The sequence below is a fragment of the Diadema antillarum genome, unplaced genomic scaffold (genome assembly GCF_040938485.1).
Source record: "Diadema antillarum isolate AM-2024a unplaced genomic scaffold, OU_Dant_1.0 seq00000550_RagTag, whole genome shotgun sequence".
In the NCBI taxonomy this organism is placed as follows: Eukaryota; Metazoa; Echinodermata; class Echinoidea; order Diadematoida; family Diadematidae; genus Diadema; species Diadema antillarum.
In genome coordinates, this window is record NW_027271495.1 from 835,072 (window position 1) to 852,107 (window position 17,036).

The 17,036-nt window shown below is 41.4% G+C and overlaps 1 protein-coding gene across 1 annotated transcript in view; it reads right to left on the minus strand.

Moving 5' to 3' along the window:
- The window catches only part of LOC139734874 (uncharacterized), a 28,388-nt gene extending 12,609 nt beyond the window's left edge, over positions 1-15,779 (minus strand). Inside the window, exons 1-3 of the mRNA XM_071645655.1 lie at positions 15,663-15,779; positions 3,306-3,718; positions 1,483-1,946 (exon numbers count right to left, since the gene is read on the minus strand). Of these exons, the coding sequence (XP_071501756.1) occupies positions 1,483-1,946; positions 3,306-3,718; positions 15,663-15,731 (946 nt within the window). The 5' untranslated portion in view covers positions 15,732-15,779. The remainder of the gene's footprint in view (positions 1-1,482; positions 1,947-3,305; positions 3,719-15,662) is intronic.
- Positions 15,780-17,036: the final 1,257 nt, after the last annotated feature.

The window sequence follows — 17,036 nt, forward strand, 5'->3', positions numbered from 1 at the left end:
CAATGAAACAAAAATGACTTTCTGCCATATCATATCATTTTCTCTTTACTGAGATTTAGTGTCGTATCCTAGATCTGTGAGCCTTGATAGATCATTTCAATTTTACATTGAAAGTAAAATGTCACATACTGTACTGGATCATAAGAACTATTACAAAAGGTGAACAGGCATAAACACACAGTGCATAATTTAGCAATTATCCTAAGCCAAGATACTGATCTACTTGCGAAACTTGTCAGTTGCTCCACTTACTGATCTTTTCATTCAATTTCCTTTTTTTTGGGGGGGGGGAAGGAATTGCAATCCATCTGATTTTGTGAAAGAACAGGGAGGGGTAACTTCATCTTAGGACAGTCAAAAAAAATTCAAAGTTCTGATGGCTGAGAAATTCTAACATATTGCGAAGGAGGAGCCATGCTAAGAGTGATCATGCAATGAAATAGACATGTGATGTCACTTCCAACTAGTGACTTGCATATTTTGTCTAAACCACAAAGTAGCTCAGAGGTACAAAGGTTTGCTACGAAAGCTTTAAAAAAAAAAAAGGCTCTACAAAGCGTACGGACTGTAGCTGATAATGACAGAGCACTCATCTCACAAGGAAGGCACTAGTCAAGATGCTTCCTTCCCTTGCAGCCGATACAGTGACAGCCAATTGCCTCACTGACATATGACATGGTTTGGCCTACAGGGATACATGCCAGAATGGGGTTTAAAGACACCCATGTTTGATAAAGCGAGATACATCAATGTTTTACTCATATTCTTAATAGCTGAGGGTACCTCATTAGCAAAAAGGTTTAATAGCCAGAGTAATTATAGCAGTAAGGATAGAGGTGGAGAAAATTTGCCGTCTTTTTTTATATATATAGTATATATAGTATATATTATCATAAATTTGTACAGTTTGGTATTTATGACATAAACCTTGCCCACTTCATGCAGACCAATCAGAATCAAATGCAATTCACATGACACAAAATCGCCAAGGCGGCTTTCACTTTGACAGGAAGGAAGAGGGTGTACGTAATAGAGGCATTGGTTCTGTAAATAGGTGTAGACAGAGGAAGGTGTATTGGTACAATTGTAGATCTGGGAAAGCAATCCATACAAAATGGAACCAAAGGGCAGTCAAATCACATTAATTGCAGATTTTTGCATTGACTTTGGACATCACGATCAGATTTTAGAGTGTTTAATTGAGACTAAGGACTGAAACTCGTTTTGTTCTTCTGTCTTTGGGGGGGGGGGGGGGGGATGGCAATTCAGATCTGTGTTCTATGGGTATTTCACACTCTTCACACTTGAAAATCATTTTCACTTTTGGAATGCGTGAATCGCAGGCACCTGTCACCAGATCATATAGTCATTTGCTTCTCACATGTCCAATTCACAGTATGCACAAGTTCTAGTTAAGAATAATATGTACATGTACATGGCTATGTTTTGTAGATGGGTCTAAATTGTACATTTTTTACTCACCAGAAGTGGTGGGTTGATGGGGCATCATAGATGGAGTGACAGGAGACGGAGCATGATGGGGAGGCAAGGGGGTTGGGGGAGGAGGCGGTGCCTGCTCGTAGTGGCCACCCTGCTGGTACACAGCCTGCTGGTATGGGGTGGTCGTGCTGCTGTGCTGCTGGTTGGCCGGCGGCGGCATCTGGTATCCCTGGTGCAAGGGGTAGTAGTCTGGGTTCTGCTGGTGGGAGAGCTGCGCCGCTGGTGGCTGGTGTCCCTGAGGGTAGGTGGGTGCCTGCTGGCCAAGGGACGAGTGGTGAGCTGGAGGGTTGGGACAACTGGTTGCCACCGACTGCGTCCCTTGTGGCAGTGATGGCACGTGCTGCTGTTGCTGCTGGTGTTGATGGTGATTCTGGGTCACAGCGGCGTCTTGCGGTGTGCCCGAATATCCCACCCAGCTCTCCGTAGATGGAGCTGCACCAGTAGAACTACATGTGCATCAAATAGTAACCAAAACACAGAGGGAGAGATCAGATATTTGAACAGGTTGTATGAACAAAACAAGTAACTGCACACACACACACAAAAAATGAAAACATTTAATTTTGTAGTGGCAGGTGGTTGCTCTTCATTTTCATGGCAGTTGTCTATCACAAATACAAAATACTGGAACACACATTGTTCCTCTCACACAGAACCATCACAATATCTCTGCTCTGTTATTTGGGGGCTAAAAAAAAAAAAGAAGAAGCAGCAAGTGAAAATTCATTCAGATGTATTTATAGTTAAATAGTGTTTCCAGACTGGACCACACATATTGTACATGAATGTCCAGTTTTGAGCAGAAACACCCATATTACATTCTACATAACATAGCACCAATGTCAGTGCAAATGGTGGATTTTAAAGAACAGGCATATCTGTCACTTGCTGATTTTGTCAAGGTATATGAAGGGCAGATTATTTGACACTGTATGTAAGTTGTTAGTTGCCTTTTGCTTGATTACAACTTGCTTTTGATTTAACTAATACACTGAATTTCCAGATTTTTTTTTCTCAAAAAAAAAAGAAGAAAAAACAAAAACAAAACAAAACACAGGCCTGCCTGCCTGCCTGCCTGAAATTCCACTATCACAAGCATTCATCACTTGATGAGTTATTGCTGGAATACATCTTACATTCATGTTTACGATGGCTGTGGTAAGTAAACAATTTATCTGCCTAATGATGGCATAACTGGAGGTGTCGTGGCTGAGTGGATAAGAGCGCTCGTCTGTGAACGACATGAGCGTGGTATGGTGGGTTCGAGCCCATGCCAAGCCCGACACGTTTGCCCTTCAGCAAGGCACTTTATCCACATTGCTGCTCTCCACCCAGGAGTATAAATGGGTACCCGGTAGGATGAGAAAGCTTATGTTGGTTGATCAGCATGTGCGCGCCTGTAAAATGGCTGCGACTGGCTGGAATGCTCCCCAGGGAGTGGAGAATGAGCACTGTTTAGTGCTGGTTGGAAATCATGTATCCAGTGACCGGGGTAATAATAGTCTGTAAAGCGCATTGAGACACGTAAGTGTGAAATGCGCTATATAAAAACCAGCTATTATTATTATTATTATAACTATTTTATATTCCTGCATCAAAACATTCATGACATCTACAGCAAAGTAAGTGCGGTGTGACACACAAATGTATGATTATCAGCATTACTTTTTATGTACATGAATACAGCACTTCATTATTATCAGAACAGTCAAATGAAATAGAGTGATCCTCATAAAGTAATTCATATCTGTACGATCACACACATAAAATTGTGAACACATTACTGTGCTTTTTTCACAACTTACCTATCCTGGACGAATGGATAGCAAGTTGTGATGTAGCGTGGTAGTTCTGTCAGTGGCACCTTTTTCCCGTTCATGGTGGTCAAGGTACCACTTTGGTACACCCCTCCTCCACCCCCTTGCTGATGAGGAGGGGCCTTTGAGCCCTGTAGACCGCCACCGTGGTACATCCCCGGGCCCGAGGGAACCCCCTGTCCCTGCTGGACCCCTGGCCCTGGCATGGGCACATTCTGCATAACAGTGGGCTGCTGATGCACTGGGTGCTGGTGACCATTCTGTGGGTGGTGCTGGGCAAAGTGCTGCTGGGAAGTGGAGTTGTAGTACATGGTCGTCACACCTGAAGTCTGGGGCGGGGTGGCATAGGGGTGGGACTTCCCTGGTATAAAGGGGTCCACCTCTGCTGAAAGCCTGGTGGCCTGCATGAGAGAGAGAGAGAGAGAGAGAGAGAGAGAGAGAGTCACTAACATTTGATAGAAATATGTACATGCCATACCAAATGGCAGTCATCACTTGAATCTATATTGTTATCCCAGGCTCTTTGGCCCAAATTCACGAAGGTGGTACAATTGAAACCATGGTTTAAATCATGGACAATTTGTCTGGAGCGCCAAGTGTCCATGGCCTATTTTGTTACAAAATCAGTCATTTTGTCGACAAAATGACAACAGTTTGTCAACAAAATGGACATTTTGTTGACGAAATGCCTGATTTCGTAACGAAATAGGCCTTGCGACACTTGGCGCTCCATACAAATTGTCCATGGTTTAAACCATGGTTTCAATTGTACCACCTTCATGAATTTGGGCCTTCCGCTTCGTGGTATGTACACCTTCGAAACATCACAAATTTGATTTCAAGATGGCAATTGAAATAATTCAATTCCTATGTACATCTATAATACAATGTGCCTGTACTGCATTTTGCCATTGACTACCACTCCCATCTTAGCTTTGAAAATGAAAGATTTCTTACATGTCATTTTGTATGTTCACCTCTCTCTAAGATTCTTCTTTTATATTAAAAAAAAAATCATTATTCAATGTCAACCAACAATTGCTGAGATGACACAAGAATGTTATTATAAACCGATCTATTTAAAGAGGCACAGGCATAACAATTTTCTTGCATGCCGCATACAGCATACTCCATACTGAACATTTCCAATGCCAGTTTACTTCTCACTAAATCATGCATCATGCCGAATCAAATTCAGCAAATGCCAAACAGACTAAACCTTTCTGACAGTTTTGACCACAGCAGGATTCTGCTTGTAATGAGCCCGTTTCCATGATGCATTCAAGGCACACTTCCTCATAAAAGGTCACCTACGGCAATCCTGTACAAGCCTGCCTGCCTGCCCAAGAGTCTGCCCGAGGCCTGCCTAACTAAACAAGAGAACCGATGTGTGTCTGTGCATGTGTGCATGTGTGTGTGCATGGTGTATGTGTCTGTGCTCACAAGCAGATTCACACGACAGGAACGGAATAACAAGAAGCAGATGAAATGGATCGTGTAGCTCCAGCATCATCGCTGGACAAGTGCCAGAAACATTCACAGTTGTGAATGTATCCCTGAAAAGGGAGACTAACCTACATGATGTCACATCAGTTGCCAGACAACTCTGTCATCCTACGTGATTGCCCATCATCTTTTTAAGGTATGGGAATGAAGAACTGATCAAAAAAACATCAGATAGTCCCTAAAACTTCCAATTTCAGCATTAACACACAAAAAAAAATGTATACGTGCTTCTAAATCAGTTTTACAATGTTTCTGCACTGTAATAACTCAAGAGAAAACATACAATCTTGTATACTTGAACAGGATCATTATTTCTCTAATAGGTCTACAGGGAGTGAAAGAGGAAGGATAATACTTTTGTAAAAGTGGATATTTTTGCGCGACTAATTTTTCGCGCTCGGCGGGGTAAGAAGAGTTTCGCGTGTTTCTAATTCCGCGGAATCAAGGCATCAACTACTGGAACATAAGGGAAGCAAAAATATTCGCATGCTTTTATATTGCGGTAGTTTCGGGTTGCGCAAAATGAGGGAAAATTTCAACACCGCAAAAATTTCCACTTTTACAGTAGTATGATAAACCCTGTCATTCAGAGATTTTCTAATTTTTACAAAATATTATTGATATAGACTGTAGCATGTATGTACTTATACAAATGTAGTTGCTCAGAGCTTTCAAACGGAAAACTTGAAATGCTGTTACACCATGCCTTTAAGGTCCATTACAACAGTAGACTAGTTTCACTGATATTTGGTCTGAGCTCAACAAAGGCTTGGCCCTGTCTAGTTGCTAATGTATATCATATACAGAGTGACCTAATTTTGTACATACAAGTGTATGTAAAATGTAACTACTGGAGTGTACCACACAACCTAGCTACAGTCACACAAGGAACAACATAATGGTGTCCAACTTGGTTTATCACTTTTTGTAAAAATAACTGTAGGTCTGGCTTAGGCTGTGAAGCCATAAATTTTAAGATAACCAGGACAGGAAGAACTTTACACTGTTTACCATGTTTACCATGTTTTAGTGCACATACTGACTGTGTATGGCAGAGAAGCAGCTCATACATGTAGCAAATTTTTCAAACCTATTAGACAAAAAGTTTCAATTTTTTCTCTTACAAATCATACTGATTCATTCATTCAAGTGTATGGCACAGCGTGCCTGGTTGATAACATTTGCTGACTATTGCAGCTAGTCACCTGGGGCGAACCACAAGGGGTCGGCATCATTTGCCCGTTTTCTTGTGCAGGTGGGTAGGGGGACTACTTCACCAGGTTGGCACCCTGCTCTTTGCAATGAATGAATGAAGTGGGATCTTTAACGACGTGCCTGTGTCGTGGCTAACACACACATGGGACCTCCATTTAATGTCCTGTCCGAGGGACAGAGTGTTTTGCCTCTTACTAGAGGGGACGGAATGCTTACACACAACATTGCTCAGTGCGACTCACGAATCAAACCCGCTACTCTTGGATGTGAAAGTAGACACGCTAGTACCAACTGAGCCATATCCCAGCCCTTGCCTCCAAAGTACCTGGATTACAGGCGCACGCCACAACGCCTGGCCATTATACTGATATTCAGTTCAGTTCAGTTCAGTTCGTTTATTCATTTCTACGATAAAAACAAACAAACATGCAATGCATACAGCTGTACATACATAAATACAAAGCATACAATAATTGATAAGAATGTATAACATAATAAATATAACAAATTAACAGAATAACGCACTTAGATATTTAACTGAGGAATACAGCCTTTGTTAAAATTAGATGTGAAATGAAAAAAGAGAACTTGGAGGAAAGCTTTAGAAGCCTTGTGAGGATGCAAGTTCTCTTAAACCTTCTAATGAGGTAATTTTACTATACATTAAAAAAAAAAGGAAAAATATTTTTAAAAAAAAGAAAAAAAAGCTGTACATATCAGGCAAGGACAGGGACAGCTTGACCACAATGCATGTTACAGAGTATTGTACACTGTACATCTAATTTGAATCTCTACCATTTTTGGCACCTTTTCCTTCCATGGTTATACTAAAGTATGTATCACTAATTATGAAATCATGATGAGATGTACACGTATAGTATAATAATGTAGCTCTTGACAACAAAGCTTACATTTCTTGTATGTGCAGGTCACAATGTAACATTTCAAAGAAATACACACATACATGTACATGCACAGTTAACCCCAGGGCGCTCCTTGTACACAGTTATACTGTGGGAGCACCCTGAGTCAAAAGAGTGCTATCTCTGTACGTTGAAAAAGAAACACAAATTTTCGCGCCACTATAAGTTTCGTATTTTACCAGCAACAGGCTTATCACATGTACGTTTCTTACCTTATTCATACGATACGTTCACTTGCTAATTTCCACATTGATCCCATGTAGTTTAAAAAAAAACGTTTTTCTACGAGTTAAATCTCCACACCTCCCGTTCATTCTTTGGCTTTTGATGCAACCTTTACGTGGCACTTTGCGCATTGGCGATATGAATACGCATGAGAGTCGCGATGATTTTAGCCTTTGAACAAGGCCCTTTCGCTGCGTGCTGTGTAGTGGCGAGCGAAAGGGTTCAAGTGAAACGCGCCCACACTAGCAGAGAGCGATCGGGCGCCACACGATGTCGCGCAGCAAGAGTGCCTGGTCACAAAGGCTACAGTGCTACCGACTCGCGCAAGCGCAGAGGTTTCAAATCCCGTCTTCCTGAGCAGTTGTCAATCTCGGAGATCCCTGCTGACCGAATCATTTAAAGTCATCAATTTAGACAGAAATGGACTATTAACGGACTACTACGTTCCCCGTATCCTCTTGTCAATAAGTGGGATACATCGGTAAGTATTCAAATTGACGCATTTTTTAGTATTTAAGGTGAAATTTTACCGCGATACTCCGCATTCCTAGATAAAAAATCCTACAATGCCCAGCCCCAACGCATAGCGTTGGGGCTGGTCGCAGTTAATGTACAGTGTACAGTACACAACACAAAGCAAACATGTACATGTACACATGTACATGTACATGTACACATGTACATGTACACATGTAGGTACACATATTGTGCCTTTCCATTAAACTTGCAATGAATTGGCTATGAATGTCTGGGATAAAAGAGTGCATTGACAGAACAACTACACATTTGTACATGTTTTTTATACAATAATGTATGCACAGATCAAACCACAACGAAGTACTGCATTCCCAGGCTGCACAAATGCATATACCACTTTAATATGGGCTACTAGGAGTTCACTCCAGTCTTTTACTGTCTGTATACGTACATGTACTATACACTCAATCCACAACAGCTGCTGTAGGCTCATTCAAACCCAGTCTTAAAGGGGATGGCTAGTAACTGATCAGTGGGAATCAGTGGGAATGCTGGGGGATGATTGTTACAATCCTTGTGGGATTCATTTAAGAGTACATTATATATTGTATCAATTGTTGTGTGAAAATTATTTGCTTCAGAATGGTCTTAGACCCCGTTTACAGTGCGGGGCTGGGCCGAGCCGCGGCCGAGCCGCGGCCGAGCCCAGCCTCAATTGCGAGGCCGGGCCCCGCAATTTTGTCCGTTTACACTGCTGGGCTCGGCCGCGCTTTTAATTCAAACCTTTCAATATTTTGTCGTAGTGGCGCTCTGCTCGTAAACAAATGCAATTTGGTATTGTCTGGTTTTCAGACCCTTTGCCAAATGAATTCCGTGGCGACGAAGTCGCCGTTCAGGCAAAGGCCTTTGCCGAAGGAAAAAATCCTTTGCAGGACAAAACCACCTTAAACTATACTATTTTTCGACGTTGAGGGGGTTAATATCCTGAACAGCGAAATAGTACAGGCAGAGGGTTTGGAAGCCAGACTAAAATTGGCCGCGCATTTGGCCCAGTTTACGTTTACACTGAGAAAAGGCCGGGCTCGGCCGCGGCTCGGCCGCGGCCAAGACCACCTCCAGAGCGAGGCCAACTGCGAGGCCAATTTTGGCCCCGCATTTGGCCTTTTGCGCGTTTAAACGTCGTACACTGAAGCGGGGCTGGGCACGGGCGTGGCCGAGCCGCGGCCGAGCCTCGCACTGTAAACGGGGTCTTATATTCAAGTAATGTGCAATTGAATGTTTCCAGGTTAGCATGCCTGTACAGTGACGGGGCGATCGTTAACGGCCTGTTAACGATCGCCCCGACACTACAGGCATGCTAACCTGGAAACATTGAACTGCACATTACTTGAATATGAGACCATTCTGAAGCAAATAATTTTCACACAACAATAGATCGATATATAATGTACTCTTAAATGAATCCCACAAGGATTGTAACAATCATCCCCCAGCATTCCCACTGATTCCCACTGATCAGTTACTAGCCATCCCCTTTAACTGTGCACCATATACAGCTGTATGATACAAAATTATCATAATATTATACTTTGAAACACATGTACTGTATGCTTACAAGTAACCGGGTACATGAACATTGTAAGCCTTTCTTAATATCCTTATACAGTAATCTGTAATTGCCTCTAAGACTACACCCTTTCTCCATTTTACATGTAAAAGGTTATGGTGGATTTTGATGATGCTTTCAACTCCACTTCTGGTACCCACTACACCTAAGCCCTCCCCCCCCCCCCCAACCAAAACAACAACAATAACAACAACAACAACCCAAAAAACAAGGAAAAGTAGAAATTACGCGGTGCGTAATATGTATGTCCCCGCCGGAAGTAGCATTTAGTAGCAATATGCACAATATAGGTAAAAAGATGAAGGTCAAAGGTCAAAGAAGTCAAAGGTCAAAATTCTATGTAGAAGTTTTGAAGCCCTCACCTAGTGCCATCACATAAAGCAAACGGAATCGAAATCGGGTTAGAAATGGCGAAGGAGTAGCATTTTGTAGGCAATGTGCAATATAGGTCAAAAATCAAGGTCAAAGGTCAAAGAAGTCAAAGGTCAAAATTCTGTGTCGAAGTTTTGAAGCCCTCACCTAGTGCCATCACTTAAAGCAAACGGAATTGAAATCGGGTTACAAATGGCAAAGGAGTAGCATTTTGTAGCAAAATGTACAATATAGGTCAAAAATCAAGGTCAAAGGTCAAAGAAGTCAAAGGTCAAAATTCTGTGTAGAAGTTTTGAAGCCCTCACCTAGTGCCATCACATAAAGCAAACGGAATCAAAATCGGGTTAGAAATGGCGAAGGAGTAGCATTTTGTAGGCAATGTGCAATATAGGTCAAAAATCAAGGTCAAAGGTCAAAGAAGTCAAAGGTCAAAATTCTGTGTAGAAGTTTTGAAGCCCTCACCTAGTGCCATCACTTAAAGCAAACGGAATTGAAATCGGGTTACAAATGGCGAAGGAGTAGCATTTTGTAGCAAAATGTACAATATAGGTAAAAAATCAAGGTCAAAGGTCAAAGAAGTCAAAGGTCAAAATTCTGTGTAGAAGTTTTGAAGCCCTCACCTAGTGCCATCATATAAAGCAAACGGAATCAAAATCGGGTTAGAAATGGCGAAGGAGTAGCATTTTGAAGCAAAATGTACAATATAGGTCAAAGGTCAAGGTCAAAGGTCACAATTGAAATTCTGTATAGAAGTTTCAAAGCTCCCATGTAGTGCTATCATATAAAGCAAACAGAATCAAAATTGGGTTAGAAATGGCGAAGGAGTAGCATTTTGAACGTTTTGATCACACACGGACGCACACACGGACGGACACACGGACGGACGGACGGACAGACGGACACACGGACACACGGACACACACACGTACGGAGCCCGTTTCATAGTCCCCTGCTCGAACTCGTTCGGCGGGGACAAAAACTCAACAACAAATATGAAGTGTGTTATGTACATGTATATTATCAGAAATGGATGCATTAGATGTTGATGATATTGCACATGAGACAAGGCACATCATCCAGTATGTAGATATCAGGAAAATGATAGCACATCACTACAGTACATGCACAGCATAATTATGTGGTACAACTGTGTGGCACCACTATGATAAAAAGAGATCAGTGTACATTGTACATCAATCCGGTATTCTCCAACCACTCCCTGCGTGCACAGTGAACAACATTAATTTGATTGGCCTACCATTTCCATAACAACACGCATCACCTCACTGCACTGGAAGGTTTGCTAAAAATAGTGCTAAAATCATCCTGAACAAAGTGCATTATGCACAAATTAATTTATAATGCGAAAAACCAACCACTGTAACTGTACTGGTACTTCCATGAAGCTTTGCCATGTAGGCCTATGTAAATTACAGCACAAGCTGCAATCTACTAGTAGACTTACAATGTACATTGTACATTTCTATCCACTAAAAATTTGATTCAAAAGCCTTGTCTGCCTTTATGGCTGAAGGACTGACAGTGTACAACTGTACATCTATGGTTTTATTCCACGACAGACACGGCTGGCTGTATGTCAGCAGACGCCACCCTTACAAATGTAGCGGTGCTTCATGTCTGTCTCCATCTGCCTTGTAAAGTGAATCGAAAGAGGTAGCATCACCCTGTAACCACAATAAAGTGTGTTATCACGGCACGTACTGCCAGCAGGTCATGTGACTCACCTGGCCATATCCTGTGACAAGAAATTAGCCTTAATGAATGGAGGAAAGCTGTTACAGTGGGTGTTTCATGCAACCATGGTAGAGAAGCAGGATCAATGTCACTGGGCCAAAGAAAAACAACCATAACTCACAGAAAAAACACCCAAATTGATCCAAATTAACAAAGATACAAACCCTGTAAGAAAAATCAATTTAAGAAGAACTAATCCTTGTGGAGTGTTTTTCTTGATCTGTGAGTTGCAAATGCTTCAAGTTGACCAGCATGATATTTCAAAGCTTCACTCAAGACTCACAATTTTTTCACCACACATTCAATAACTATCCCTCTCGGAGGAATCTGCGCCTTTGATTTCTTTAAAAAAACAAATACACACACACACACACAAAAAAAAAAAAAAACCCAGGTAATTACAGTATGACACCATACAAATGCTGTGAATCATCACCATCATCATCATCGTCATCATCATCATCATCAAGACAAGACATTACATAGTCTTCTTAACTTTTAAGGAACTTTGTACTCATCTCTGAGGTATTTTGCATTTCAAAAAAAAGGCCTCTATTGTTGTACATGTAAGGTCATTCACAGTTTACGTTGTTTTGTTTTATTTTCCTATTACAATAGCAACCTTATGCAACTCCTCTACATTCCTTGGTACAGTATACTATGCACAGTGGCTTGAGTCATTACAACACCAAGCTGCAACTGTCTGAGAGTAAAAGAACAAACAAAAAAATTATGGCAAATTTTGCAATGCATACAAATGAACTTGCATTAAAAAAAAGAAAAATGTACATTGTACTAATCACAAGAAGTCTAGTGTGAAACATGAACACATGTAATGGATGTACTGTGTACAATTTGCCATTTAGACTTGATGTACATTTTTCTTGAAACAGGACAAACACGTACACTGTAGCTACAATTGTATATGATTTATACAAAGGAATTACAGTGTATGCTCTCCTTAGTTCTGAGAAAAGCACACATACACACACGTACAGTGGTACACGTACAACATAGTGACTATTGATAGTACAGTACTTGTACATGTACAAAAATGTAGCACTCGCTCGCCTGGGAAGGGGCTCGCCTGGGAAGGGCTCCCGGGGAAAGCTTTTTACCCAATTGTGTTGGCAACCACGAAGTGGGAAGGTCGGCAAATACAATGTACAAGTACATAGTGTATGCTACATAAATCAGGGTGCTACATAAGCACTTGCCCGATTGCCCGGGGCAAGTGAAAATCAAATTCGAGCAAGTGGTTTTAAGCAATGAGAACAAATGCTTGCCCAAATTGGGCATTGGAAAAAAGTTTTGAAGGCACCTTTTTTTTTTCACTTATTCCCCCAATATAACCACAAAGTCAACCACATAAAAGCCCAAGAATAATGGCTGTTTAGTGATGCAACACACTTTACATTTATTTCAGCAACTTTCCAACACTTACGTGAAGAAGCCCAAATGCAATGCAACACCAACACTTGTTAGACCAAGTTTGTATTGTCTATAAGCATGCAAATCCAATGTGTGCTGTTTATGCAAGTGATTTAAGCTCATGACTTACACATTCTTATGATTTTCTGAATCATTTCTTTATATTTTGGACATTCTTTTCGGGCAAGTGAAATTAAGAGTTGGGCAAGTGTTTCATAGTAAATTTGAAAGTCTGCTTGCCCGACCGGGCAAGTGGTAAATTAAAGTTACAGCTGTACAATTTGTATGTAGCACCCTGATAAATGTAAGAAATACATTGTAGGCAGTGCTTTTACATGTTTACAGAATACCAATTGAGCAAACAACACACTGTACACATCTACTGTACACTGAAACTTGGTGATGAACACATTTTTCAAATTCCTTGATAAAATTCCTTTTTTGATCAGGGCCTTTTGTTCTCTGACTGTGACAAACATACAATGTATGCACAGTCAAACTGGTCTTAGCAACCATCTGCCATATACGATTTTATAACTAAAAATACTTCCCTCTAAGATGAAAAATCTTGACACTATCTGATAACAGATCTGATTTAAATTCATGTCAGTAATTGGATATAAGCTATGAAGTGTTTCCTGTGATTTGGGTGCAATTTGGTTCTGTGGAACTTGAGATATCTACATGTACATGTAGATTGAACGTTAGTTGCATACAGTACATTTTATTCAACACACTCTTTTGAGTCTTATTTCCATCCAATGTACCCTACTTGGAAAAGACAAGACATAGTTGAATTTCATAAGACAATGTATACAGTCTGGATCTGGATGTATAAACACCATGCAAGGTCCTACTGGGTATACAATCCTGTAAATGCATCCGCTATCAGTAGAGAGTGGGCGCAGGGGTGTTTTAAAGCATTGATCATGTTAATACAATGTATATAAAGCCGAAAGGGATCTGTCGACAGCCTTCTTGAAGGAGTTGGTAAAAGGTGAGTTTACATTGTACTTGAGTACAATGCTCTCACTTACATGTATGTGGTTCCAATTGATTATTGTACATGTAGGTGGGAAATTAAACAGAAAAATCTGTCTGTTCGGAGTTTTATATCATTTTTTTTTTACTGTGTTGATGGTGCTCTGGTATAGGAAAGCGATTCCATGGCCAGGGACATATCTTGTAGATCTAGATTCTAGTCTTCACGGAACAATCATGATCCACCGGCAGATCCAGGAATTCCATACAAAGGGGAGACATCTTTGCAAAATTAAAGGGGTCGCACGCATTCCCACATTTTTTCTTTTTATTTCTTTTGTTTTAACCAAAAATAAAGAGGGGGCACGTGCCCAGTGCGCCCCCTCTGGATCCCCCAGTGTGATCACCCATCCACCGCCACAGTTCATGCAAACAAACCACACAGGTGAGGCTTTTGTGCGTTTGTGTGGGTGTGCATGTGGTAGCTGCCTGTAAATCGGTAACTGTGTAGACAGTGCTAACAGACAGATCGGTATAACATTTTTGCGGATTCTGTTTTTGTGGGGGGTTTTTTGTCATTACATACTGTATTTCACAGAGTAATTTCTCCCAGGACAATGAACAAATGCCCTCTGCAAATAGGCTAATTAGTGATCCCCTCCTCGAAGATGAGTTTCTAAATTTTTAAGGTTTTATGACAAACAAATGCATGTTGATTTGTGTTGATTCATGATACCCTCAACATGACTTTTGCGGTGAAACAAATATCTAGAAACATCCTACATATACAGTAGATCTACATGTACATGTACACAGTGTATATTTTAAAATAATTTTAATTCTATTTTTCTTCAGATTACTTGGATACGCCCACAAAAAAAACTTCCAAACCAAGATTCTGGTTGTGACCTCATCTGTCAATCATTGCTAAAGTTACTAATGTTAGATCTACAAAAGACATTGGAATGCACTCTCCAGCCTCCCCGAGACCGAGGATGCGTGTAACTGGCATAACAACAACAAATTCCCTTGCCACATCTTTTGTTACAAATCACTGAAACATGCAAGTTTATGCCGAGTCGTTCGGGCTGGTCGCAGTTTTTGGTTAGCTTAGGAAATTAGGGGCTTGTGTGCTGAAGGTAGAAGCCTAAAATGATTTAGCCCCTATTACCCAGGTGAGCCCTGCCCTTCGTAGTTTTATGCACAGCACGCACAGGTGACAGGGCCCAGCACGCAGTCATCAAACAAAAATTAGCCGGGGTCCTCAAGACTGCGAAAAATCATTAAATAGTGAATGGTTGGACTTGTCTTGGATATCAAACAGTTGCTTAACACCTCCTCAACACCTCACTCAGCTCAACAGTGACGAGCTGACACTCTTTCGAGTCTTGATCTTTGTTATTCACTGAACTATGTCTAACGTTAATGACCTGTTAAATATCTTGCACGTGTATTCCAAAATGCACTGTCTGTGGTGACACAGTCTGTACATGTGGGTAATTACATGTAAATTTACTAATTTCACTGTAATCTTGTTAGACTTTTGACTGACGTCTGTAACTTACTGTAAATTTCCTAAAAATACGTTTATAAATTTTACTAGATCTAGTCTAGCTAGATTTTAACTGATGTTGGCGGCTGCGGCGAGGACACCATTCACAGCCTTTCAAGGTGTGTGAAGAACATAGCCATAGGTTTGTAGGTAGGCTCTCATAAACCAAGCGTGAGTGCGTATGACATGACCGTGGTGATGGGATCCGAACGAAAATAGAAAATGATTCATGGATAGCACTGCACGAAACGATATGGACGGGACGTCAACAAAATACGTACCTGCTGCTGCTGCAGCGATTTCTGATAAAACTGCGTGGTCGTTGATCTACTCACTCCACCCTCCGTCATCTTTCTTTGGCACTATCATATTTCTTTCATCCGAAAGCTTGGCATCCATTCACACCTGTTCTTCCAGACGGCTATTCTCAAACTTTTTTGCCTACATTTTACACAGTCCCTCTTTCAAAAGTAGTTTCTCAAGATATCACTCAGGGTCGTTCACGTTGGGTGTATTTTTGTGTCAATGATGTCGCAGCAGTATGAGTTCGCGGATCAGCGAGCGAAAGTCACTTGAACTGCACGCGGAACGAGGCATGCAGCTCGCATGCAGCCAGCGAAACGGGATCGGGAAAGGATGAGCTTCGTGTATGGGAATGACGAGGTACATGCCAGTACAGTGTACGCAGAATGCACTGTATCATGTCCGCGAGAAGGAACACCTCGCTTCTGCTTCTATTACACGATTTTTGTGTGTGCCTAGTGGGCAGAGTGCCTTATGTACGGCACTGGGGCAGGGGAGGGGAAGGAAAGGGGAGGGGAGGGGAGGGGGAGGCAGGGGCAATGATCAGATCCTGAGACGGGGGCAGTCCCCCCCGCCCCACAAAGAAATTGGAGGAAAGCATATCCCCCTCCCAAATAATTCCCGAGATGTGGACTATTTTCTTGCTTTGTTGCAACCCCCCCCCCAAAAAAAAAAAAATGTCCAAATATTTCACCCAAAGTATGCACCGATTGCTGAATTTCAATTCTGAAAACGATCTCCCTCGCGTGGGAGGGGATACCCCCTACCACACGTACTCTCCCCCGTTCGGTCCTTTTCCCATAGACTCAATACACTTTTATTAGATTAACAGATTTCTAATTCATCAAGTGTGAAGATCTGTCACTGCAGTTAAATAAAAAAATATATATAAAAACGTTCCGTCGGGTGGGAGGGGATAACTCATTTCAATTAAATCTTTGCCCACTTGGTTTCCCTCCATAGATTTAGTACACTTTTGGGATTGACAATGTTTCCCAAATTCCATCAAAAATGTGTTTATTTACGAGATATTTTTCATTTGAATTCCAAAAATGCGAAAGATCCCTTGTATGCAGGGCCGTTGATCCTAGAGGGCAAGGGGAACAAATATGTCATTTTGTTCTCCAAGCAATTCCCCAAATTTGGAAAATGTTCTTGCTTTTGATAGAAAACTGTCCAGATATTTCACTCATGTTATCATGCACCAGTTCGTTGAATTTCCGTTCTGAAAAAATGCAAAATTTCCTTTGCGTGGGAGGAGGATACCCCCTCCCACATTCTCCCCCGTTAGGTCCCCTTCCATACACGTATTCCACTTTGGAGATTTCAGAACATTTATTAAAAAGTGTGCA